The sequence below is a fragment of the Plecotus auritus genome, assembly GCF_963455305.1.
Source record: "Plecotus auritus genome assembly, chromosome: 3".
NCBI classification, from domain to species: Eukaryota; Metazoa; Chordata; class Mammalia; order Chiroptera; family Vespertilionidae; genus Plecotus; species Plecotus auritus.
This window is the reverse complement of record NC_137772.1, coordinates 173,518,733-173,541,791: the sequence shown is the minus strand read 5'-3', so window position 1 is coordinate 173,541,791 and position 23,059 is coordinate 173,518,733. Positions and strand designations below refer to the sequence as shown.

The window sequence follows — 23,059 nt, the reverse complement described above, 5'->3', positions numbered from 1 at the left end:
GATTCATGTGGGTTTTATTCCTGTTGTCTTGCTGTTATTTTTGCACCTTTTATCCCTCAAAGGACAAGGACCCTGCTTGGGTTTTGAATATAAGCATTTATTCCAGTTAAGATGTTTTCTTCTGTTTTACCACTCCATTCTTATTTATTTCAGTAGCCCTTGATTGGATTTTCTCTTGAGCCTGCATTGAAAGGTGATCTAGTAGCTATAGCAAGCTGGCTGTGCCCTTAATTTCAAAGGTTGGGGGTTACATTTTCCTTGGATTTATCTGTAAATAGGCAGTCACCTGGGGGTTGGGTTGTGGGAAAGGATGCACATGCATACACCTGGAAGCTGTTGGGAGTGTGTCTGGCTGGGATTCAGGTTGCAAGATGGAGTATTTTAAGATCTGCCTTCTAACATCCTTTAGGTACCTGCTCCCATTTATGCAGATAAGTTTAGAAGGTTGGAGCTTTAAGTGATGTTCATTTAGAGAGAAGAGCATAAAAGGAGGAAGTAATTTATCCACAGTCCTCAGATAATGTCTGGAGCCCAAGGCTCCTTGATCATGTATGCTACCTCATTCATTCACCAAGAAAACCCTCGACAGCTGGGCCTGCATGGAGTGGTTATATTTCAAGGTTTTTCACAGGGGTTACAATAGGACAGTTTCCACCCCAATCAGGCACCAAGATAAAAGCAGGGACTTAAGACCCCAGTTCTTCAGCCTGAGCCATCACATGCTTGTACAATCTTCTAACCTCCCCTAAGCCAGTGCTTGGGCAGAGAAATGAAGAGACAAAGAAATTAGTTACATTGCACCTGAGAAACCTCAGAAGGGAGGAGCCAGCCTTAGCCTCCCTCCTCCCAGGTGCAAAATGTGTAAACAGTAAATGGAAAACAAAAAAGTGCAGTTAAGTGGCTCCCTTTCCTTCTCCCTGGTATTTGGGGGGAAAGGGTAGAGAGGATCATAGGAGGCAAGTTGGGCTTTTCTACTGCCTGACTGCTTGTTGAACATAACTGGGTGAAGCAGGGAGGGGCCAGTTTGCCCTTACCCACAGATCTAGGGCAGTCCTTGTTCTTCATTTCCACAGCTGCCAGTTAGGTGAATTGGTCAGGAGGTCAGTCTCTTGAGGCTGGGATAGCCCTGTCTTTCTCTGTTGATTATGTGGCGCATATATATATTATTTATATAAATATTCCTATGTACAAGAACAAGAGTGGCTTTCATGGAGGGAGGGAGGCTGGGGGCTGCAAGGCTTCACCACTGTTGGGGTTGTCCAGTTCAGTGCTGTCACAGTCTGAGTCTTCAGAATTGGGAGGGCCCTGTGAAAAGTAGACATGCAAGGAGGGGGGTGAAGCTTAGAATCTCTTGTATTGTAGATCCTTTAGGATCCCTCACTGAAATCTGTTATAATAGCCAACAACTTACTGCTTTTTACTGCCCCCAGATTTTGTTGTTCAGGCCATTCTCCAAGGCACGAGACTCCTCTAATTTCAGGATCCCTCCCTGGCTGCAATTTCTAGCTACTGTGTAAGCTAGCCTACTAAACTAAATTGCCATACTATAGGCTTCATTCCACCATGTGGATACTGCGCTTTAGTACAGGTGAAAACAGGTTCAGATAGAGTGATTTAAATGCAAAAAAGAACCTATCTTCTGGCCTCTGCATCTATCTCCCCAATAGCTCTCAAATGACCAGGTATCTCTTCCCTGCCCAATACTGGCTGTTTCTGTTACTCACCTGCTCCCTCCTGAGTAGGTCCTGGTGCTGGATGGGCAAGGAGGGTTCAGGGCCTGTAACCACCTCTGAAGCAGGTTGGTCTAGTGGGATTTCTGATCCCTGGGAGCACATGTCATCAGACCGTTCATCTGGCCGTTCATCAGTGTTGGTACTGCCAACATCAGGTGTGCCACTAGGGGATGGCTCACTAGCTGTGCCTTCCTCCCCATCTGATGGATTCTCTGAGCTGAAGGTAGAGAGTGACTGGCGCATGTTCAGGCCCTGAGGCCACCTATAGGTCAGCGAGACACCTACGGCTTGACTGCGCTTCTTGCAGCCCAGGAAGCAAAAGAATGTCATTACTTCTTGTGTTCCATCACTCACCTCTGGCTTGATGTCAGCTCTACTTCACTGTCTACTTCCCCTTCCTCTTCCTCTGATGATATGCCACGTTTCTGTAGGAGAGATGAATGGACTGGTCAAAAGTGGGAAGAGGTAATGGGCCCAGGGAAGGGGAACATAATTATAAAGCATTAAGTAGGGAATGGCTTAAGATAAAGAGCCTAAAGTGGGAGGTGAGTTAATGGATTTGGACCCCAGGGAGAAAAAGAACTCAGAACCCTCTCATACTTTACCTGACTTCTGGTGACAGCAGCCCTGTACAGCAGTGCAGCTGGGGTCAAGTGCTGGGACCCAGCCCGGCTTCCTCCCCGTCCCGCCGTCCCTTCCCTTCCAGTTCCCAGCAGCCCCGCACCATCACCAGGCCCTACTGGTGGAGGTGGCTCCCCTTTGGCTCCCCCAGGTGAATCTGGGCTGGTGGAGCCAGGTGCTGAGCCCTCACTTGGGGGGGTGTCACCCTGGGCTGGAGGTGGTGAGCCAGGATCCCCAGTTTCCCCTGTGGCCCCTCGGCCCCGGGCTCCCAGTGCTGCTGACAGCAGATCTGGGGATGAAGAGGACATCTTTCGTAGCAGGAGGTCATGATGGAGCCCACGGAGGGCTGGAGGGCAGGCTTCCCAGGCTGAGGGTCCCCCTCCTAGCACCCCTGGACTTCCTGGTCCCCCAGGTTCATGGGGTGGCACAGCTGCACGAAGCCCAGGCAGGTCCCCACAGCTGCCCTTGGCACTGGCTTTGCGATGACGGGTCTTGCCACGGCGATTCCGTCCTGGTGAGGGGGGACCCTTAGGACACCCAGGAAGACCCACCCCACTCAGGGCTGCATCTAGTTTTGGTAGCAAAGACTCAGTCTTGAGGATATCTGGCCTGGTGGGAGAGGGGAAGGACAAGTTTGAGATTAACAAATTTATCAACTGAAAGCATTCCCTAACCTTGGGCAGTACACAAAGCACTTCTCTCCCCTTTCTAAATACAGTACCAGTCTTCCTGGCATCCTTGACTCCTACTCCCTTCTTCTGCATCCCTCTTGCCAATTTTGAATCTCAGCACTTAACTCTGGTCTCACCTTTTGCTGTGGGGTGACAGCTTCTGTGGAACATTCCTCTTCTTGATGAGCTTCTCCATTGTGTTCCCATGCAGGAGGCCCCGCGAAGGGTGTGACTTCAGCAGACCTGGGCACCTCCGCTCTAAAGCTTGTTCCCTCCTAAAGACACACACCACTTCAGTTGGGCATGTGACCAAGAATGGGGACCCAGGCTTAGTAGCATGTGAGTCAGGCACAGCTTCATGAAAGTGGGATTAGGGTTGTGTAAGGGCCGTATGGTTACCTGAGGAGCTCCCGTTCCTTAAGCTCCAATTGCAGCATAAGGGCATTAAGTTCCATGTACAGGTTGTTGGCTCTCTCCAGCTTCCGTTCATAGTGTTCCCTGATGTCCAAGGCATGTCTGAAATGGGCAGAAGGGTCCCTGAGGTTAGCTGGCTTCACTGGGTGCCTAAGAACTGGTCCACGGTCCCTGCTGTTGCTGAAATCCTCTTTCCAAACACAGGCACACACCTGAGCTCCTCCCTCCTCCGCATCACCAGCTCCTCTTCTAGGCGGTGCAGACATGTCCCTTCTGACTTAATTTTTTCAAAGTGCAGCTTTACCTCTTCACGCCACTCTGCCTGGGGGTGGAGAAATAATGAGGGGTGAGGAACATAGGAGTGAGGTACATGATTGACCAACACCAGGTCTCAGCCTCCCAAAGCACATTTATTCCATCCCAATTAACCCTTCCCAGCCTCCCCTCAAAGAGAGGGAACTCAGGTGTTCATTTTCCTACCCACAGCACACCTGGGACTTAAAATAAGTCTCCTGGGGTGTGGAAAGGACATCTGCTGAAGCAATGTCTAGATGTAGCAGGATCTGTCGGAATGATGGACGATTTCGTGGTTTGCTGTTCCTGGAGGCGTTAGAGAAAGGAATGTGAGGGAGGACCAGAAAGGAATTAGGGTATCCTTTCTCAGTGTCCTAATGAACCCAATCCTATAATGTACTCTGATAAAAGAATTCCCTAGTCAACTATGTCTAAGAAATGTTATCTGTTAGCATATCAAAATCCTGCAGTAAGCAAACCTATTCATTTTCAACTTGCTTGCCAAAACAAAACCTTTTCCCTAATGATTCCATTAAAAGAAACACACTTTGGGAAATGTTTAACCAAAGATTAGAAATGTTCAACCTTCCTTTGGGGTCTAGGTTCCAAATAAGGGACCAGGGCTCTTCCCTCCTGTGTTCTAAAAATTGTAGTGCTTGCCCACGGTCACAGAAAGCTTGTGTGGCTTTGAATCTAATGCACTCCTGCAGATTACTGGTTAATCCACCTCATTTCTATACTGTAGTCCCCCGGATTCACGGTCTGAATCCTGGGGTCTTCAAAAACCATATATGGCAACTCTGTCCCCTTTTCCCTGTTCAGGATTCTGGGCCCGAATGCCTGGATTCTACATGCTGGTTAACCAGCAATACCCCTTAGCTTCCCATTCTTTGCCAGGCCACTCTTACCAGCACTGGCGAAGCAGGATTTTGAAGCCATCTGGGCAGCTGGAGGGCACAGGCAGATGAAGACTGTTGCTTCCCACACCCCAGATGATGGCTGAGGAATCTACATCTTTGTAGGGAATCTCACCAGTCAGCAGTTCCCATAGCACCACACCAAAGGACCTGGGGAGAAGAGGGGACATCACTTGGGAGGTTATCCCTCCAAAGGACGTGCTTGCTACCAACACATCTCACTTGCACTCAGGCCCGGGAAACCCTCCTCCCTCCCACACTTCCTACGCTGGCCACCTGCTATTCTCAGTCCTCAGCCTGGCCCTCACCAGATGTCGACCTTCTCAGACACAGGCTCGTTACGAATCACTTCAGGGGCCATCCAGGCTACTGTTCCTGCAAAGGACATCTTGGTGCTCTTGTCACTCAACTCCTTGGAAGTGCCAAAATCGGAGATCTTCACCACATCGTCGTACGTGATTAGCATGCTGGTAAAGAGTGTAGTCAGCTGGGGTCCAGGCCCCTTCACACACCTCATCCAGTGCAGCAACTCTACTTTTCTGTTAAATCATTTGGGACACCCAGGGGGCTCACCACAACCCTCCCGAGATAGGACTGTCACTGGGAGGGATTTCTGAGATGGCCACATGGACATAGGACAGGGTCTGGAAGCAGGGAGATGGCTACACTGACGTGGGTGGCGTTATCTGCAGGAGACCATGCACATCAGTGTCTCCCTGCTTGCTTGCTTACTCACTTGGGGGACTTGAGGTCTCTATGGATAATCTTGTGCAGGTGCAGGTAGTTCATGCCACCAGCGATGCCCATGGACCAGTCAACCAGCAAGGAAGGGGTGACAGGGCGGCCAGCCCGCAGTACCTCATACAGCTGGCCCTGGGCGCAGAACTCCATGAGGATACAGTAGCAGGGAGCCTGGGTGCACACACCCCTGGGGACCAAACAGTAGTGTGAATCAGCCCAGTATACCTGGAACCCCATTCCTACCCATGCCATTTGGGTTGTCTCCTTTAAAAAGGGTAGGGTAGCCCTAGTTGGTTTGGCTCAATGGATAGAGCTTCCGCCTGTGGACTGAAGGGTCCCAGGTTCGATTCCAGTCGGGCACATGCCCAGGTTGCCAACTTGGTCCCCAATGGGGGGGCGTGCAGGAGGCAGCCAATCAGTGATTCTCATTATTGATGTTTCTATCTCTCCCTTCCTCTCTGAAATCAATAAAAATACATTTTAGAAAATAAAAATAAAAAATAAATAAAAAGGGTAGGGTAGCCCAGCCGGTGTGGGTCAGTGGTTGAGCCTCGACCCATGAACCAGGAGGTCAGGGCATATGCCCATGTTGCAGGCTTGATTCCTAGTAGGGGGCATGCCGGAGGCAGTCAATCAATGATTCTGATCATTGATGTTTCTATCTCCCTCTCTGAAATCAAAAACATTTAAAAAAAAAAAAAAAGGGTAGGATAGCTCAGTGTAGCTCAATCGATTGGAGCGTCGTCCTGTGCACCGAAGGGTCACAGGTTCGATTCTGGGTCGGGAGACATACCTGGGTTGTGGGTTCAATCCCCAATCAGGCCACATCCAGGAGGCAACCGACCGCTGTTTCCCTCTCTCATTGATATTTCTCTCCTTCATACCAATAAAAATATAACCTCAGGCCGAAACCGGTTTGGCTCAGTGGATAGAGCGTCGGCCTGCGGACTGAAGGGTCCCAGGTTCGATTCCGGTCAGGGGCATGTACCTTGGTTGCGGGCACATCCCCAGTGGGAGGTGTGCAGGAGGCAGCTGATCGATGTTTCTCTCTCATCGATGTTTCTAGCTCTCTATCCCTCTCCCTTCCTCTCTGTAAAATATCAATAAAATATATTAAAAAAAATAAAAAAATATAACCTCAGGAGAGGATTAAAAAAATTTATAAAAGTATTTTTTAAAAGTAAATAAACAGGGTGGGGAAGATCCCTGCTGCCCAAGTAGGTCCCTGCCCTCAGCATAGTATTCCCAACCCCTGCCCTGAACCTTACTTGAACGTGATGATGTTGGGGTGCTTTAGCTTTCGCAGGTGCTTGATGTCAGTCTCCTTCAGGTCCCGTACCTTCTTCACAGCCACCTCTTCCCCATGGAAACGCCCCAGGAAGACAGCACCCTGGGCCCCTGAGCCTACCCACTGCAGATCCAGGATTTCCTCAAAGGGGACCTCCCAAAGGTCTGTGGACAGGAGGCACAGTGTCACAAGGTTCAGAGAGAGCCACCCTCAGGGCCTTGTGATGGTCAGGCACAGGGGAGAGGATTGGGTTAGCTGAAATGACTCAAGGAGGGTGAGGCATAAAAGTAGCTAAAATAGGTCATGAAGACTAGGTTTGGGGGGACAGGGAAGGCAATGAATGGGTGGTCTAAAAATAAAGCTGGGAAGTCAGTAGCTGATGGATCGATACGGAGCTTGGGCCAAGCTCAGGAGAGAGGGTCAACAGGTGAGTTAGATGGGATTGTCCAACAGATCTCAAGCTCAGGGAAACAGGGAGAGAGTCCCTGAGGACAAAGTGGACAAAGCCTACCTTCCTGCTGCTGCTTGTGCTCTGTGGAGTAGGCTTTGCCGATCATGGTCCAGACAGGGCGCAGGCAGCCAAAGAGGCCTTCCAGGAAGCCACTGCCGCTCTGGCACTGCAGCCGCACCTCATCTGCTCGAACTCTGGGCACCCGACTCTCAGGGGACCCAGCGGCTCCCCCTGGGCCTCCTGCATCCTGCTCATGTAGCTGCAGGACACTGTTGGCAAAAGGCTCAGGAGGTGGCTCTCCACCTGGGGAGGGGCTGGGTCCACCCCCGCCCTGCCCACCCAGTGGCACTACGTCTCGAAGTACACACTGGGTAGGCGTCAGGTCTTTCTCAGGGGTGCAGTCAGAAGTGTCTGGGTCCAGCTTGCGCATGGACGCCTCGCTTAGGGTGGACACGAAACCCCCAAAGGAAGGGGAGGGTGTGCGGGTCTCATGGAGGCAGGCCATGGCCTCTAGGCCCCAGTGTGGCGGTGAGCGATGGGCCCTATAGGAACAAAGGAGGGAGAAATGGTCAAAGCCACAGGCACGTCAGCTCAGAATGCTCACTCTAGAGTCACAGGCACAAGTTGGGGATCTGGGCTCCCTACTGGAAGAATAACATTTGAGTCTCACTGTCAGGTACCCATCCCCCTTTGCAAGTTTCACCTGGGACCCATCTTAGAAAACCTGATACACAGGCTTCCACTAAAGTGTCTATTAGTAACACAAGTCTGAGAATGATACTCAGGTATACAGGTAACATACCTGAGTATCATTCTCAGGTAGACACAGGTAACGGCCCTGCTCAGGTACTGGTAAAATATATCTCAAGTTCAAGTATTATGGTAACAGACTAGTCCCTTCTCCCTGTAAGATTGCTGTAATTTGCCTTAGGAGCACATATTTCTTTCACTTGAGGCTCACATGCACACACACATGTCATATAAGGGTCTCAGATATATATATATATATACCTTTTGAGTCTCAACCTTAGGCACCTAAAAGTAACACACCTAGGGCCCTTGCACGGAAGCACACACAGGTGACAGTGATAACACTCAGCACCACTCAAGCACTCTCAGATGACATTCCTGGGCCTCACGCTCGAGTACTTACACATGATACAGCTGAGGCGGTAGCAAGGAACACTAAACTCAGGTGAGAATATCCTGAGGCTCAGAGCTCACATCTGGTCTGTGCGGGTGCTCAGACGCACACACCTGGGCTTCTTCCAGGTACGTGAAGGCAGTAACCAATCAACTCCACTATCTCCCCAGCACAGTTGGGGAACAAGGCAGAACCATTCAATGGGGGTGCAGAAGCTGTGTCAGGACAAGCTGTAGCCTACTGCTTCATCCTGCTTAGCCTAACCCCCATCAGTCCAGCTTCTCCCCCAGGGGGTCAATTAGAGTAGACCCTGTCTTCACTTTCTCCATGGCCTCATTCCCAGATTCCCAAACCAAGACCCAGCTTTCTAGACAATGAAGATATGTCCTAATCCATAGCTGGATGCTACTTAAGCAATCATTAAGAACTCTGAATCCTGGCCTTGCTTCTGCCACTTACTGGCTGTGTGACTTCAGGCAAGCTGTATTTGAGCCTGTTTCTCCAACTGTACAAAGGGTAAACTAGCTATCATTCAGGCACAGCCAATTCTGCACTCTATACCAAATTTGTCCAGAGCTTGACACGGGGTCATTCTAGTCGCCCGTCCCCTTCCACATCCAGTCAGTTACCAAATCCTGTGACATGAGGGTTCCTGAGGACAGCAATCCTCATTGTTCCTTAACCCCCTGCACCAGAACCTGAGTCCTGTCAGGAGAGGGATGTCAGGAATCTACACATAGAAAAAGCTCACTGATAATGACGCAGATCAACATGGACGTCTGGCATCTCTGATGGTCTCAGCTCCTGTAACATTTAATTTCCAGGCCTCTCTAAGCCTTTTTCAGTGGGTGTGTTGGACCCAGAATCTGTGTATAGAACAAGCACCTCAGATGATTCTTGTGCCTGACACATTTAAAAATTTCTGACCCAATGCTATTCTATTCTCTCTTCTCTACTCCCACTTTACTACTTAATTCAGGCCTTATTAGCTGTGTCACCTGACCCAGGACAACTGCCTCTTAAATGGTTTCCAAGTTTTTCCAAAGCCCTCCCCCCATCCCCCCGCCCCAGAGCCCATTCTCCACCAGCCTTTAAAATAATATTTTTCTCTTTTTAAATCCTTACCCGAGGATATATTTACTGATTTGAGAAAGAGAGAGGAAGGCAAGAAGAAGGAGAGAGAAACATTGATCGGTTGCATTCTGTACCCACCCTGACAGGGGATCGAGCTGAAAACCCAGGTATGGGCCCTGACCAGGAACTGAAGTCAAAACGTTTTTGGGTGTATCAGAGGATGCTCCAAACTAAAGTTGGCTAGCAACCCCTCTTCTGCTTCAAACCCTTTAGTATGCTCCACTGCCTTTGGTCCACCTGCCTTACCTTTGAGCTCTGGGCCCTTCCCAGCCTCATCTCCCATTGCTATTGGTACCCGCCCAGGCCATACATAACTGGGTTGAGAATGGCTAACTCTCATGGAAGGCTTACTATATATGTTAGCCTCTGTCATAGTCACATTAGCTCATTTAATGCTCAAAGCTCTATGGTAGGCATCTTTTGCCCATTTGACAGGTATCATTAAATAACCTGCCCAGGAAGCTTAGCTAGGAAGAGGCTCAGAATCGGTCCCCAGGTGTGCTCTCGAGCAGAATCTCTTGCTCTCCCATCTCACTTCATCCTGGAAGTCTTCCTCCCCGTCCCTGCTGCTGGGGCACAGTCCCCTGTGCTTCTGTCATGGCTCCCATTACCCTGGCCGCATGTGATAGGGCGCCTGGCTCCTCTGAGAGCATGATTTCGCATGGGATCCATCCCGGGGCCTCAAACAGCACCTGGCGAGTAGGCAGGTGCTCAGTAAGATGGGGCCACTGCTTTACTCACCCCAGAGGAATGTCTCAAGGACCGCACCTACACTACCTATCACTCAGACTCAGCCAGCGAAGGAAATACTACACTGGCCCCTTTATATTCCTGAGAAAACAGGCGCAGAGAGCTGAAATCAGTCAGGTCCAGCCTCTGAATCCCCAACATATCCCACGAGATGAGCGCCTTCAATGGGGTTAGAATTAGATGCAAATGACACTACAATGCAAATGACAAACACAGGCCAAGTAACAAGCCAGTACGCCGCAGAATTCCCCCTGGAGGATCTGCGGGCTGCCACCAGCGCCCCTCAAACGGGGCTTCCCTTCCGAACCCCTGAGAAGACAGGTGGGAGCTCCCTGGCAGGCCAGCAGGGCGGGACGGCGGGGTCGGCGTTTGAGGCGGAGCCAGGTCCACTTGCTGGCCCGCTAGAAGCCCAAGTGAAGGCCAATCGAGGCGGAGAGGAAGGGATTACGAGCCCATCACCCCCTCCCCTTCCCGGTCGTCACGTGGCGCGTGGCTGCGGGCGGGGGCCCGGCAGCGGGAGGAGGGGGTCCGGGTCGGGAAGGGGAGGGGATACAAGTTGAGGAAAGCGCTGGGCGATGCGGCGTAACCATGACGACTGGGCCCGAGGCGGCGCGTGAAGTCACCGGGACCAGATTAGCCCTGGGTCACGTGAGCAGCGACGGCGGGGGTGGGGCTGCGCCTCGGCCCCGCCCCCGACCCGGGCTGGCCCACGTGCAGCTGCCGGCTGCTTCGGGGCACCTCTCCTGCCCCTTCCTCCCTCGACCCCTCATTCGGATCTTCGGCTGGGCGCAAGCAGAGGGAGACTGATGCTGGAGAGCGGACTTAGTTTGGCATTGGGGGGTGCAGTGTCACAGAGGAAGCAGGAAATCGGGAGATAGGGAGAATAAACACAGAAAGGACAACAGGCACAGCCAGAGAGGGACAAGGTGAGAGATACAAAGACAGAAAAAGCGTGAAGCCAGGAAGAGTCAAACCTGAGAAGAATGGATTGAAAAACTGATTTTGAAAAGCAGAGGACACTGAGAAAAAGGAGAGGAAAAGGGACTGATTGAAGAACAGGATGATTTGTTTTCTGTTTAGAAGCTGAGCCTTGAGTAGGCACAACACCTGGCTTTTGAAAGGAAATTTTCAGCCTTCATTTGGCGTTTGGCAACTAAGAGGTTCAGGCATAGAGAGGGTGACATGAAGCCCAGCCTCTCTCCAGTTCACCAGACTTCCCCAGAGAGCCCTCTGGTATCCAGGGCCAGCAGCTGGGGAGAGAGGGAGAGAAGCCATTTCACCTGTTTGTCTTTTAGGGCAGTGGGAGCAGCTGAAGAAAACGATGGGACTAAGGCAGTGGTAGGCAAACTCATTAGTCAACAGAGCCAAATATCAACAGTACAACGATTGAAATTTCTTTTGAGAGCCAAATTTTTAAAACTTAAACTTCTTCTAACGCCACTTCTTCAAAATTGACTCGCCCAGGCCGTTGTATTTTGTGGAAGAGCCACACTCAAGGGGCCAAAGAGCCACATGTGGCTCGCGAGCCGCAGTTTGCCAACCATGGGACTAAGGGAAAGGGAGGGAATCTATCCAGGCTCAATCCACCCTCACCCTGTTCTCAGGCTAATGACAACTCTTCCAGATTGACCTGAAGGGGTGAGGCTCCAGGGAGCTGTAAATGGGAGATTTCTCTCTTGCAGCATCCCCCCCTACCCCGTTTCCTTTCTCTCTGACCTGCCAGCTGTGCCCCACTGCTCCCCCTCCCCCCGCCCCGGCTGGGCCTTGGAGCCAGGGCTTTGGGGGGATATGGCTAGGAACCCCTGGCACAGACATTTGGTCACCTGGGGGAGGGGAGCTGTCTCCCCAGACATCAATTATACAGAGCATTGGGGAAGGGCAGGGATGTGACAGGAGTGGCTGGATATGTCAGTCATCTGTCCACCATATTTATCAAGTGCTTACTGTGCAGAACTTTGTTCCAGATTGGGTGAGGGGACAGAGTGGTCCCTAAGCTATACATCTTCCAGGGTAAGAGGCTTTTTGGACACCCTGACACCCAGTTTCAGCTACCAGATTCTCTGCTTTGGTGCTGGCTCCCAGAGTGCCTCTTCAGGAGGCTGTATAAGTGGGGTGAAGGCAGGGAATACCCTCTTGCTGCTGTAATTTTTCTTCCTAGGTTCTCCAGCCTGAGATGCTGGAGGCCCGTGGCAAGGAAACCCTTTGAATTCGTTCTTGGTTCCTCCTAACAGCATCATCTCAATGCCAAGTTGCTTATCTGGCTGTCTTGGAGGCTCAGTTGCGAGGCCAAGCCATCTAAATCTTGGGTGTTCACAATGAGCACCAGCCACTTGTTCTGGACTTCACTTGGCACTCAGGAAGAGGAGGGAGATTAGGGGACTTTCTTGAGTGGGGGTAGGAAGGGAGGCCTTCATGGGGAAAGGAGACCCAAGACTGGAAGGTTGGTTTCACCTCTGCAGGCTTTGAGACCCTTAGAGGATGGACTGACCCCTTCTGGCCATGGCTTCTGGTCATTTGGCTGCAGCTTGCTGTTTTGCATCTTAGTCAATGGTCCTGGCCCCAGGGTTCTTCGCAGACAAAAAAGAACTACAGCTTTTCTCAGTGCCCTCATGAGGGGAAATGCCTTCTCCTGAGAACCTGGAGAAATCGAAATCCAGGCCCTCAGCCTCATACAGGCCAAGCCCCGAGAACCCTCATGGCCACCACATCTTCCAGCAGAGTGGGCAGTGAAGGTGCTGAGAAATGGAGGGAAAAACAAAGCTAGCTTTGGATTTGGATAGATCGGAACTAGAACCTCAGTTTTGCCAAAAATTAGTTTAAGAAACGTAACCTCTCCAAGGCTCCCAAATGTACCTCATGGGGTGGGGAGGGTTAAGTAAAACGATGTAGGAATGCTCTAAACAGAGTCCCTGGCTTGTCTTCCTGGTTGGCTGGACACCAGGTCTTTCTTTGTGAATTCTGGAAAGGCCATGTCTTTCTGTCTGACCAGAAAAAGGGAGACTTGGTCTCCAACCTTCTACTTCCCCAAGGCAAATCTCAATTTCAGGTTTCAGGAACACCAGGTCACAATGGCAGTGGTGTTCTAGAGTCCCGTCATTCCTCTACCAGATCCTTTGTCCTTCCTCTGCAAATCCTGCCATACTTCCTCCTCTGGTCTGAGGAGGAAGGATAATTCTCTGCACCCCATCCTCACCCCCTGGCCAATGTGGTCTAGAATCACCCCTCAGCCCTGCCCTTTAAAGTCTGAGGGGAAGGAAAGCGTAGGAGCAAGATATGATGGGCCACGGGGCTCACAAAGGGTCTTTCCTGCTCAGAACCTCAGAAGAACCTGGAGGAAGTTCAGCATATTTTAACAAATAATCCCTGAGCTCAATGTGCATTTTAAAAGAGCTTGAGGGATAGATACCAGTGTACCATTTTCTAGGTAGGTGGAATTGTGGGTGTTTTTCTTCTTGTGGCTTATCTATATTTTCTAGTATTTCAGTAATGACTTTAAATTGCCTTAAAGTAAGAAATTTAAAATTTTATTTTTAAAGAGATGAAAATTACAGAGTGTTCTCCATTTCTGTCACTTAGCTTGGGACAGTGTGCAATAGAGGGAGAGTGGATGACCTGAGAATCAGAGAGGCTTGGTTGACATCCTGTCTCTGCTCCTGATCATTTGGGCAACCTGAAATATGCGACTTCTTAACAGACATCGGTTCCTTCATCTCTAAATGGGGGCAGTGGTACCTCTGCGACAAAATGGTATGCACTGGGTAAGAACACAGGCTCTGGTTCAGCTCTGGCCACACATTAACCTTTCCACTTCAAACTGATTACTTAAGTTTTAGTTTCCTCATCCCTAAAACAGAGATGATAATGATAATACTACCTCTTAGTCCTGTTATAAGTATTGTTGAATAAAGTTCCTGGCCCAGTCCCTGGCACCCAGAAAGCCCCCTATAAGCATTAGCCATGTGAAAAGTGCCTGACAAGCTTTAGTAGGGGTTTTATTCATGTAATTCCCATCCTTTCTTTCCCTTTCCCGCTTCCACAAAAGCAAGAAGCAGTAGGCAGGGTACCAGTGGAAAGGGACAAGGGACATGGACAAACAGGAGGGGAGAAAAGAGGGAGCAAGGAAAGAAGAAAGCAAAGGACAAGGGCTCTTTATCCTGGGTGATCTTTGGTCTCTTCTGCAATAGAGTCCCTGCTTCCTCATCACCTTCCCCAACACATACAGCCCTAGTTCTGGGAGCAAATGAAGCAGAGAGGCCAGTCTCTGTGTGCAACCCCTCATGAAGCCCCTGTCCCCTGCTGGCATCTTCACACTTTGCTCCTTTTCCCCCAGCAGGGACTTCCGAAGGGTGGATCCCCAGCCCAGGCAGGACTGCACACATGAGCCATTTTTCCATTAGGTGAGTCCTGGGTGGTGGGTACTAGAATTTAGAGTCTTCTTCCTGGCAAAGCCAGATGACCGCATCATTATTTCCATCACTTCCTGGGAAGGACTGGGAAACAGCAGTTGGTTTTTAGAGGGGTTCTGCCATCCTCAGTTGTAAGGACACCCAGGAAGTCCTGAGCCACTTCCTTACTTAAACTTCTTGCCTCCTCTGCCCATAACTGGGTCTACTGAGGGGATGGATATTTAGTTGGGCATTTTCATGTGTGCCGGAGGTGGGTCTCCCAGAATCCCCTCAGTCCCCAATGTGAGTGGGTGAGCAGCAGGCTTGAGAGGGAAGCTGCTCTTGCCACTCTTAAGTGTGAGATAGAAAAGAGTAGGCTCTACCAGCTCAGAGGAACTTCAGAGTCTGCTTAGAAAGGCCCAGGGCACACCTGGGTCCATGCCTTCCTAAATCCTTTCTGCTTGCCTTTCCTTGGTATGAATGACACTCTGGCTGAAAACCAGAGTTCCCAGAGCCATGGGGTTAATCCTGAAAGTTGGAAGGGAGTTGCACGTTGTTTAGTGGAAGGCACTGACTGTCTTGAGGTAACTCGGGTGGGGGAGAGACCTCATGGGCACTCCCTCCTGGATGAGGACCACTCATTCACTCTCTCCCAAGAGGGAACAGGTAATGGAGTTAAAAGGTAGGACTACTCCCTAAATTCTAGGATTCTTATGTATTTTTAAGCCAAGGAGTTTGAGGAGTGTGTGGGTAAAAGGGAGGAGGAGGTTCATGAAAGGCCTGGGCTTGGGAAATGGGTTAGGAAAACCAGAGGAGATGGAAGGACAGAGGGAGAAAACCACATATGAATGGAGGAGGGAGGATGCAACAGCTGGATGGAGAAGGTGAATCCTATAGCTGGAGGGGATTAGGGGCTTCACCGTGGAAGGGGAAGGAGACCATTGCCTGGGCCTCCAGGAACAGGTGCTCGCTGCCTATAAGTGTGTGTGTTTGGGGGGAGGTTGGGGGTCGGTGGGCACACCAGGCCTTGTCCATCCTTCCTTTCCTTCTTTCTCAAGGGCCAAAACTCCTCCTCCTCCTTCCCTCTTCTCCTTCTTGAGGAAGAGTGGGAGGAGAGGAGAATGGTCTCTTGCCCGCTGTCCTTAAGTCGGTTCCCCAGCCATACCCCCACCACCACCCCATACTGTCCTTTTAAGCTTTTGAGGCTCTTCATCTCCCATCTCCCAGCTGGGCCAAGCTGGGCCGCAGCGTCCCTCGGCTCCGTTCCTCTCCTTTCCATCCCCACAGGCGTCGGGTCCAGGTCTACAGTTCCTCCATTCCCACAACCTCAGCATCCCCGCTGCACCCTGCCCCACCCCGCCACAGCTGCATCCCGACCCTCCCTCGCTACCGGGATCCCAGGACCCGGACCCATCCCTGCCCCCCCTCCCCCACTACCCACGACTCGGCCCGGCTCTCACCTCGGGGGCTCCGCGGCCGCAGCACAAAAGGCGGCGCTGCTGCAGCTCGGCTCCGGATGCTGCTCCCGCCTCCTCCTCCTTCTCCTCCTCCTCCTCTCCTCCCCCCGCTGCCCTCGACCGGACCCGGGGCGCCTTCAGAGGCGATGCTCGCGCGGTGTACCGGTGTCAGCCCCAGATTTCTCCCCCCACCCCCCAACCCCTAGCCCCGTCCCTACTGCGCTTGAACTCCCGCTCCTTCCCAGGCCCCTGCCCCTGGCCCCCCGGGACGGACACGCCCTGAGCGGGGGATGCTACGCTGGAGCCGCCGGCCTCTTAAAGGAGCCCGCTGCTGCCATCCGGTGCACTCCAGGCTTGTCCCTGGTCAGTCTGGGGCCCTCGCCTCCCTGCGGGCGGTCCCACTATGGGCCTTATGCTGATTCCATAGGAGCCCCCTAAGACTGACTAGTCTTATAAACCCCTCCTATACCCTGAGGCAGTAGCCCCTTAGATGGGAAAACACCCCACCCCTGCGCACTAGCATTGCTCCCCCAGTCATACCAATTTTGCCAGCTTTCCTTCCCCTAATTGTCACCACTCCAGTTCCAGCCAATGGGAATCCACTCAGCTCAATTCCCTCCCCCTTCCGTGTTCCTGGATGACCCCCGAATATTCCAAGATTCTTCTGGACCTCCACCCCAGGCTCAGCCTTCTTTTCCCTGACCCACTCTTAGAACACTCATTAGAATCAGATATTTTTCGTGATTTCTTTCTCTGCAAGGTCACAAGATTTTCCTTCACCTTTCAGTTCAGTGGTTGTGAGACTTTGGGAAGGAGGGACTGGACCTCTGAAAGCCAGATTAGCCGATTGTTTTAAGAGGCCAAAATTTTCTCTTGCTCTCAACTGAGACCCAAGACCCACGGCAGAGGAAATGAGACCACCATGTGCTTTAGTCCTTCCAATCCTGTCGTCCCCTTGATTCTCAGGCTCCGGAGGGGTCTCCTGGCCAGCCACAGAAAGGTTCACTAGGTTGAACCCGGGAACAGCCACAGAAACGTTCATTCTAAAAAGGCTTTAGAAAAGAAACGGACACTCGACAGGCTGCCGGGCAGAATTAAATGGGAAGAGAGGTAAAGGACAACCTAGGAAAAGGAAGCAGGTTCTGTGAGACGAAGGCCCGGACGCTAGGGGCCTGGGCTGAGGGCCAAGGGTGAACTGTCTGAGATGGACTTGCACGTATCACTGCCCCAGCACTCGAAGGGGCAGAGAACGGTGCTCTCCCGCGTCCGGGTCAGGCCTACCCTCGCAGACCGCAGAGAGTCAGGACCCGACAGCAGTCTCACCACTAGCCAATCACAACCTTTTTTCCAGAAAGAGGCGGGGTGAAAGGGACTGACTTTTTCCTTGTTTCTGCCCCTCGGGGGAAGTAACCAATCGCAATACACCTAGAGCAAGTAAGCGCAGTCGGGAATAACCAATTGCGCCGGAAGCTTCTCGTGCAAGCTTGACCCTGCCCCTCCAGCTGCGACAAACGTGACACGCGAGCTCCTGGGTTCGGTAGTTTCCTCAGCACTGGAAACCTTGCCCACCCCCCCACTCCGCCCCCGCTGGAGTTAGCCCTACCGCCCGCCCCAGCCGCTTCCACGCTGCTACTGCGCATGTCCAGAGCCTCCCCCATTTCCCCCCGCCTCCTCCCCAGCCAGGGGAGAGGAGGTGCGGAAGGAAGGAGGCGGGATAGTATTTAAAACAAACAACCCACCCTCATCTCGGGGAGCGACTGTGTAGGGGTCCGCTCCTCCCAGAAGGCGGCGCTGCCTACGAGGGCGGACCACGCGGAGGGTTGTGGGGCGGATAGCTCCCCTGCTGCTGGAGACTCATAGAGTCGGGTGGGCGGGGGGACTCCATATCCCAGAATGCCCCACGGCGGGCCCGATCGGCCGCGACTCCGGGCTTGGCCCCGGCCCTAGCCTGTCGGCGGTGTATTGGGGCGCGTGGAGGCAGAAGTCACGGTGGCGCCCGCGGGGACGGAGGAGGGAATGAGTGAAGAGGAGCAGGGCTCCGGCACTACCACGGGCTGCGGGCTGCCCAGGTGAGCGGCCTTGCATCCTATCACTGCAGGGCGAAGAGCGTGGCGCTGTGCGGAGGGGTAGCGGCGCGGCCCCAGCATGCACCTGGCCTGAGGGTTGTTCCCGGCAAGCACTGGGGTATTGGGCCGTGGTTCCCGGCATTCACCCGAGCAGTGGCCACTGCCTCCAGCTCGAAATAGTTTGGGGCTGGTCCGGTTCCCAGACTGCACTGGGGCATTGGGCTTTATGCCCCCGACATTCAGTGCATTTGGTGGGTAACTGGGTTCCTGGCTGCACTGTGTTAGGGGACATGCACTTCCAACCTGCACTCGGGTACAGGATCCCACGCCTTAACTGAGACAGGAACAGTGCATTCCCCGCTTGCCCTAGGGCAGTGGACCCTGCTTTCCCAGCCTGCACCTCTAAACATTGAACCTAGCCTATGACTGCTGTACTGCCTGGGGTCCCCTGGACCTTGTGACCCCCATAGTGTGCCTGGGTCTGATATAGCAGTGCTTGGCCAGGTGGGTGCAGAGAGGGGAGGTGTGATGAGGGTCTGTGCCCCTCCCCCCAGTATAGAGCAAATGCTGGCAGCCAACCCAGGCAAGACCCCGATCAGCCTTCTGCAGGAGTATGGGACCAGAATAGGGAAGACGCCCGTGTACGACCTTCTCAAAGCCGAGGGCCAAGCCCACCAGCCTAATTTCACCTTTCGGGTCACCGTTGGCGACACCAGCTGCACTGGTGAGGAAGGCTTGGGCCAGCCTTGCTGGGGTGTTCATTCACAGGGCCCCACTGGCTTTATTTCTTGGAGTCTCTTCACAGTCCTCTTCTCCAAGAGCAGTGAGGGAGGGAGAGGTTTCAGGGGGAAAAGCCACTGGCTGGATTGGGAGAACAGGTCTGTGAGGAGGTGTGTAGTTCTTGGGAGAGTTAGAGGAGCAAGCAAGATTGCCACAGTGATCTGGCAGATCGTCAGCATCCTAAAGGAAAAAAGAAAAGGAGACAAACCGAAATCTCAGCGAAGTGTTTGGGAGCGTCAGCGGTGCTGGGCTCTGTAGCAGGTGCTTAATTAAATTCTTGTTTAATCCAGTGATGTAGGTGGTAGTACTCTCATGTTGAATAGGAGGAGGCAGGCTCAGAGGGATTCAATGACTGGTGCAAGGTAACACATTCTTAGTAAGCCAGAGCCAGGCTTTGACGCTAGAACCTACCTTATTTCTATTTTTCCAGCCATCTCTATTTACTGAGAGAAAGTGCTTCCCAAAGGAAAGTAAGGCAGAGAAAGAATCGCCACCCAAGGTGTCTGAGCTCAGGAGCACTTCAGTCTGGCATGGCTTGGTTTGGGGAGCTCATAGAACACTTCCAGTTTTGGACAGGGGTTGGTCAGTGAGAAGGAGCTTGGTTGACTCGCTGTAGCTGTGAGGAGAGAGGCTGTGGGATGCTGGTTTCTCTTCCAATGACCTCCAGTATTGCCCACGCCCCTCTCTCAGGTCAGGGCCCCAGCAAGAAGGCAGCCAAGCACAAGGCAGCTGAGGTGGCCCTCAAACACCTCAAAGGGGGGAGCATGCTGGAGCCGGCCCTGGAGGACAGCAGGTGAGGGAGGAACAGCTGAGGCATCCTAGAGGCCCTGCCAGGAACCCAGGCCCCTGCGTCAGCCCCTTTGCCCAGTAGGCCTGACCTGGTGACACTTAGCCACCTTGATCTTCTCTTCCTGAGTTTCCTCTGGACCTGAGCAGGGTGCTTCCTGGGGGAAATGGCCAGCTCCACGGAGGGATTGTGGCTGTGGTTTGGGGTTCAGGCTAAGGAGGGCGAGGGGTGGAGGCTGAGGCTGGACCATGCGGAGGGTTGTGGGGCGGATAGCTCCCCTGCTGTTGGAGGGTGTTGGCTTCTCTGTCTAGCAAGATATCCTTTCCTCTTCTGCACTGAGGTTGGAGTTTTTTGTTCCTATAGTTCTTGGGTAGAGAGACCCTCTTTCTCTTTTTCTCAGTCTTTTTGATCCAGTGTTTGGCAAGCAAAGGATCCCAGGAGGAAGAGCTGGTGGTTGAGCTTCCCTGAGTCTTTGACTCAAATGGGAAGGAGTTTTCTTAGGGGATGGGCAGGTGAGGAGGACCTGGGTCCCCCACCCTTTCACTATCCCCGCTCCACAAGAGTGTGAATCAGAGGCTCCCTTCCCCTCGGGAAGTTCTTTTTCTCCCTTAGACTCTTCACTGCCTGAGGACGGTCCGGATTTTGCTGCTGCAGCGGCTGCTACTCCTGTTCCATCTGCTGCCCCAACCAGGTATCTTGTGTCTTCTGACTGCCTGAGTGGGGGGAGGAATGGGTCCTGGCTCCTGGCCCCCAGCCCTTGGACCCAGGCTGGTCAGGCATGAGGAAATCTGAGAGTAAACAGAGGCTGGAGTAGTTGGGGACCAGAGTTTGAAGAATTTGCGCCAGCTGGTAAGCTTTTGGGACAAGTGGTAACCAATTATTTTTAAATGGCCATGTGGATGATGTTTGACCCATGTTAAGGGTCTTGCAGGCCCCATTTTCTTCTGAGTTGGCCCCATGATGGTCCTGGGTTTGAGTCCCATCTGGTTCTTCCAGGGACTGGATATACAGCCCCTCTCCCACTGTCCTGGTGAGGTGATGATCACATGTTCCAGAAAATTGAAATGGGTCTGGGACCTGGAAGAGACCTCACTTGCAGGGGAGGGGGAAGGAAGGAGACTGGAAGTTTGGAGTGGGGGAAACCAAAACGAGGCTTAGGACTCCTGGGCAGCAGCAGAAAAAACTAGCCCCTCAGCTTTGGCCCTGGGCCCTTTTTCCTTCAGGAGCCCCCCCATGGAGGTGCAGCCCCCTGTCTCCCCTCAGCAGTCTGAGTGCAACCCTGTTGGTGCTCTGCAGGTGTGCCCCCTCCTCGTTTCCTGTGCATGCCTGTCCTCCCTTGAACCAGGGGCCATGAGGGAAGGTTATGGGGGGCATTTGCCCTTTCTGAGGGCTTTTTTCACCCCATTTGATCCTCCTCTACTCTGGAATCTGAAGCTCCTAGAGTAGGAGGGAAAGGATGTTTGGACTCTTCTCACTCAGCCTGTCCATCCTTATTTCTCCCTTCCAAGGAGCTGGTGGTGCAGAAGGGCTGGCGGTTGCCTGAGTACACGGTGACTCAGGAGTCGGGGCCAGCCCACCGCAAAGAGTTCACCATGACCTGCAGAGTGGAGCGCTTCATTGAGATTGGTAACTGGGCAGAAGGGAGTTCTTGCAGCTACTGTCCCCCAACATTCCAGTCCTGGCCACAGGCAGCACCTAGCTTCTCTGCTATAGCCCCATGCTTTTGGCTGAGACCCCCCAGCTTGGCTCCTGCCTCTTAGCTTCTTCCTTACGCCCTGTCTTCCCCCTTCTTCTGGCCAACCAGATTCTCAGGTGCATGGCAGGTCCTGAGCTCCCCTTTCTAATCAATCTCTCTTAAGGGGACCCTCAACCCAGATTTGAGCCTGGTGGAAAGCACTGAGTCTATTGGGAGTTATAATCCAGTAACCCTCTCCCCACATGCAGGCAGTGGCACTTCCAAAAAGCTGGCAAAGCGTAATGCGGCCGCCAAAATGCTGCTTCGAGTGCACACGGTGCCTCTGGATGCCCGGGATGGGAATGAGGCAGAACCTGACGATGACCACTTCTCCATTGTGAGTGGCTTGTGGGCCATCCTCCATGCCGGGCCAGGGCACTGGGGACTCAGTTCTGTGACTCGGGAGTGAGCCTTTCTGGGTCCCAGGCCTGCTTCTGTCCATTTTCCTATCGGAGCCAGGATTCTTGGGGTTCTCGTTCAGCTTCAGCTGTAGGCCCACCTGGTGAGTGTCTTGGGGGAGCTGGTGCAGGCCAGGGGCCTGTAGGCTTTTGTTCCTGTGATGAGGAAGGCAGCTTGGCCATCCAGCCCAGGGTCTGATAGGGATAGGGATAGGGGGTCATATGGGAATTGACTTGAGGGGAGGCAGGCTGGAGGTACCCTTCTTTGGGCTATTCTCTCCTGGGACATTAAATGTCTCTAAAATCCTAGGGTCTCCCAGCCCAGTGCCACATCTTTCTCACTGTTTTCATCTCGTCAGGGTGTGGGCTCCCGCCTGGATGGACTTCGGAACCGGGGCCCAGGCTGCACCTGGGATTCTCTGCGAAATTCGGTGGGAGAGAAGATCCTGTCCCTCCGCAGCTGCTCCCTGGGCTCCTTAGGTGCTCTGGGCCCTGCCTGCTGCAGTGTCCTCAGCGAGCTGTCTGAGGAGCAGGCCTTCCATGTCAGCTACCTGGATATTGGTATGGCTAGTTGGGGGGCCGGGGGATGGTGGGGACTGGACCAGAGCAAGTACACATGGGTATAAGGAGTGGGGAGAGGGCATGATGGCGGCATGGATCCCACCCACCCACCCCTGGTGCTGCCTCGCCACCCAACACTGCCTCCTCCTCTCTCTTGGTCTCCAGAGGAGTTGAGCCTGAGTGGGCTCTGCCAGTGCCTGGTGGAGCTGTCCACACAGCCGATCACCGTGTGTCACGGCTCTGCAGCCACCAGGGAGGCAGCTCGTGGCGAGGCTGCTCGCCGTGCCCTGCAGTACCTCAAGATCATGGCGGGCAGCAAGTAAAGCTCCAGCTGGACTCATGGACATACAACCTTGCTTCCTGCTCTTCCTGCTCTCGGCCCAGACATCTGCCCAGCTCTGGTACCCTCTGGAGGTGCCATCTCTACCTCTGACACAGACTGCCTCCCTGCAGGCCGAGGAGGGCATGGGCTCAGGAGCCAGGGACCACAGTGCCTCAGTGGCCCAGGATCCGTCATGTTACTGGTGATGGAGGGGAATGAAATCGGACTGTCCCCTAGAGCCCAGAATAAATGTGCTGCTCCTCGGAACTTTAAACCCTGATCTTTCTGTTTCCCCGAGTAGTTGATGGCAGAGAGTTTCATGCCAGATCACCTCCTCTTTATGCCTCCCCACCTTGTTCTGCACATGTCCCCATGCTTGCTTTTCTGGTGGCAGAAGGCTAGGTGCAGTG

General features: G+C 53.0%; 2 protein-coding genes across 12 annotated transcripts; one reads left to right on the top strand and one right to left on the bottom strand.

The window, feature by feature from the left end:
- Positions 1-4: 4 nt before the first annotated feature.
- On the bottom strand, positions 5-17,760 carry MAP3K12 (mitogen-activated protein kinase kinase kinase 12). 4 transcript variants are annotated; one of them, XM_080658757.1, is made up of 14 exons: positions 17,740-17,760; positions 7,191-7,672; positions 6,660-6,843; positions 5,387-5,578; positions 4,959-5,117; positions 4,642-4,800; positions 3,931-4,039; positions 3,652-3,761; positions 3,425-3,541; positions 3,163-3,300; positions 2,339-2,963; positions 2,088-2,158; positions 1,725-1,995; positions 5-1,305 (listed from the first exon to the last, which is right to left on the bottom strand). In XM_080658757.1, the coding sequence occupies exons 2-14, from the start codon at positions 7,633-7,635 to the stop codon at positions 1,207-1,209; spliced, it is 2,679 nt and encodes an 892-aa protein (XP_080514883.1). In that variant the 5' UTR covers positions 7,636-7,672; positions 17,740-17,760; the 3' UTR covers positions 5-1,206. The 4 variants fall into 4 exon arrangements, with proteins under 4 accessions (XP_080514883.1, XP_080514881.1, XP_080514884.1 ...); XM_080658755.1 differs by lacking the exon at positions 17,740-17,760 and adding an exon at positions 16,004-16,336; XM_080658758.1 differs by lacking the exon at positions 17,740-17,760 and adding an exon at positions 16,004-16,176 and having other exon boundaries at positions 7,191-7,399.
- On the top strand, positions 17,687-22,928 carry TARBP2 (TARBP2 subunit of RISC loading complex). Of its 8 annotated transcripts, none has more exons than XM_080658810.1 (9): positions 17,687-18,069; positions 18,621-18,790; positions 19,537-19,639; positions 20,229-20,324; positions 20,857-20,929; positions 21,142-21,259; positions 21,578-21,705; positions 22,126-22,327; positions 22,493-22,928. In XM_080658810.1, the coding sequence occupies exons 1-9, from the start codon at positions 18,017-18,019 to the stop codon at positions 22,648-22,650; spliced, it is 1,101 nt and encodes a 366-aa protein (XP_080514936.1). In that variant the 5' UTR covers positions 17,687-18,016; the 3' UTR covers positions 22,651-22,928. The 8 variants fall into 8 exon arrangements, with proteins under 8 accessions (XP_080514936.1, XP_080514940.1, XP_080514942.1 ...); XM_080658816.1 differs by having other exon boundaries at positions 17,778-18,069; positions 20,246-20,324; positions 22,493-22,926; XM_080658812.1 differs by having other exon boundaries at positions 17,995-18,069; positions 18,626-18,790.
- The last annotated feature ends 131 nt before the right edge of the window (positions 22,929-23,059 follow it).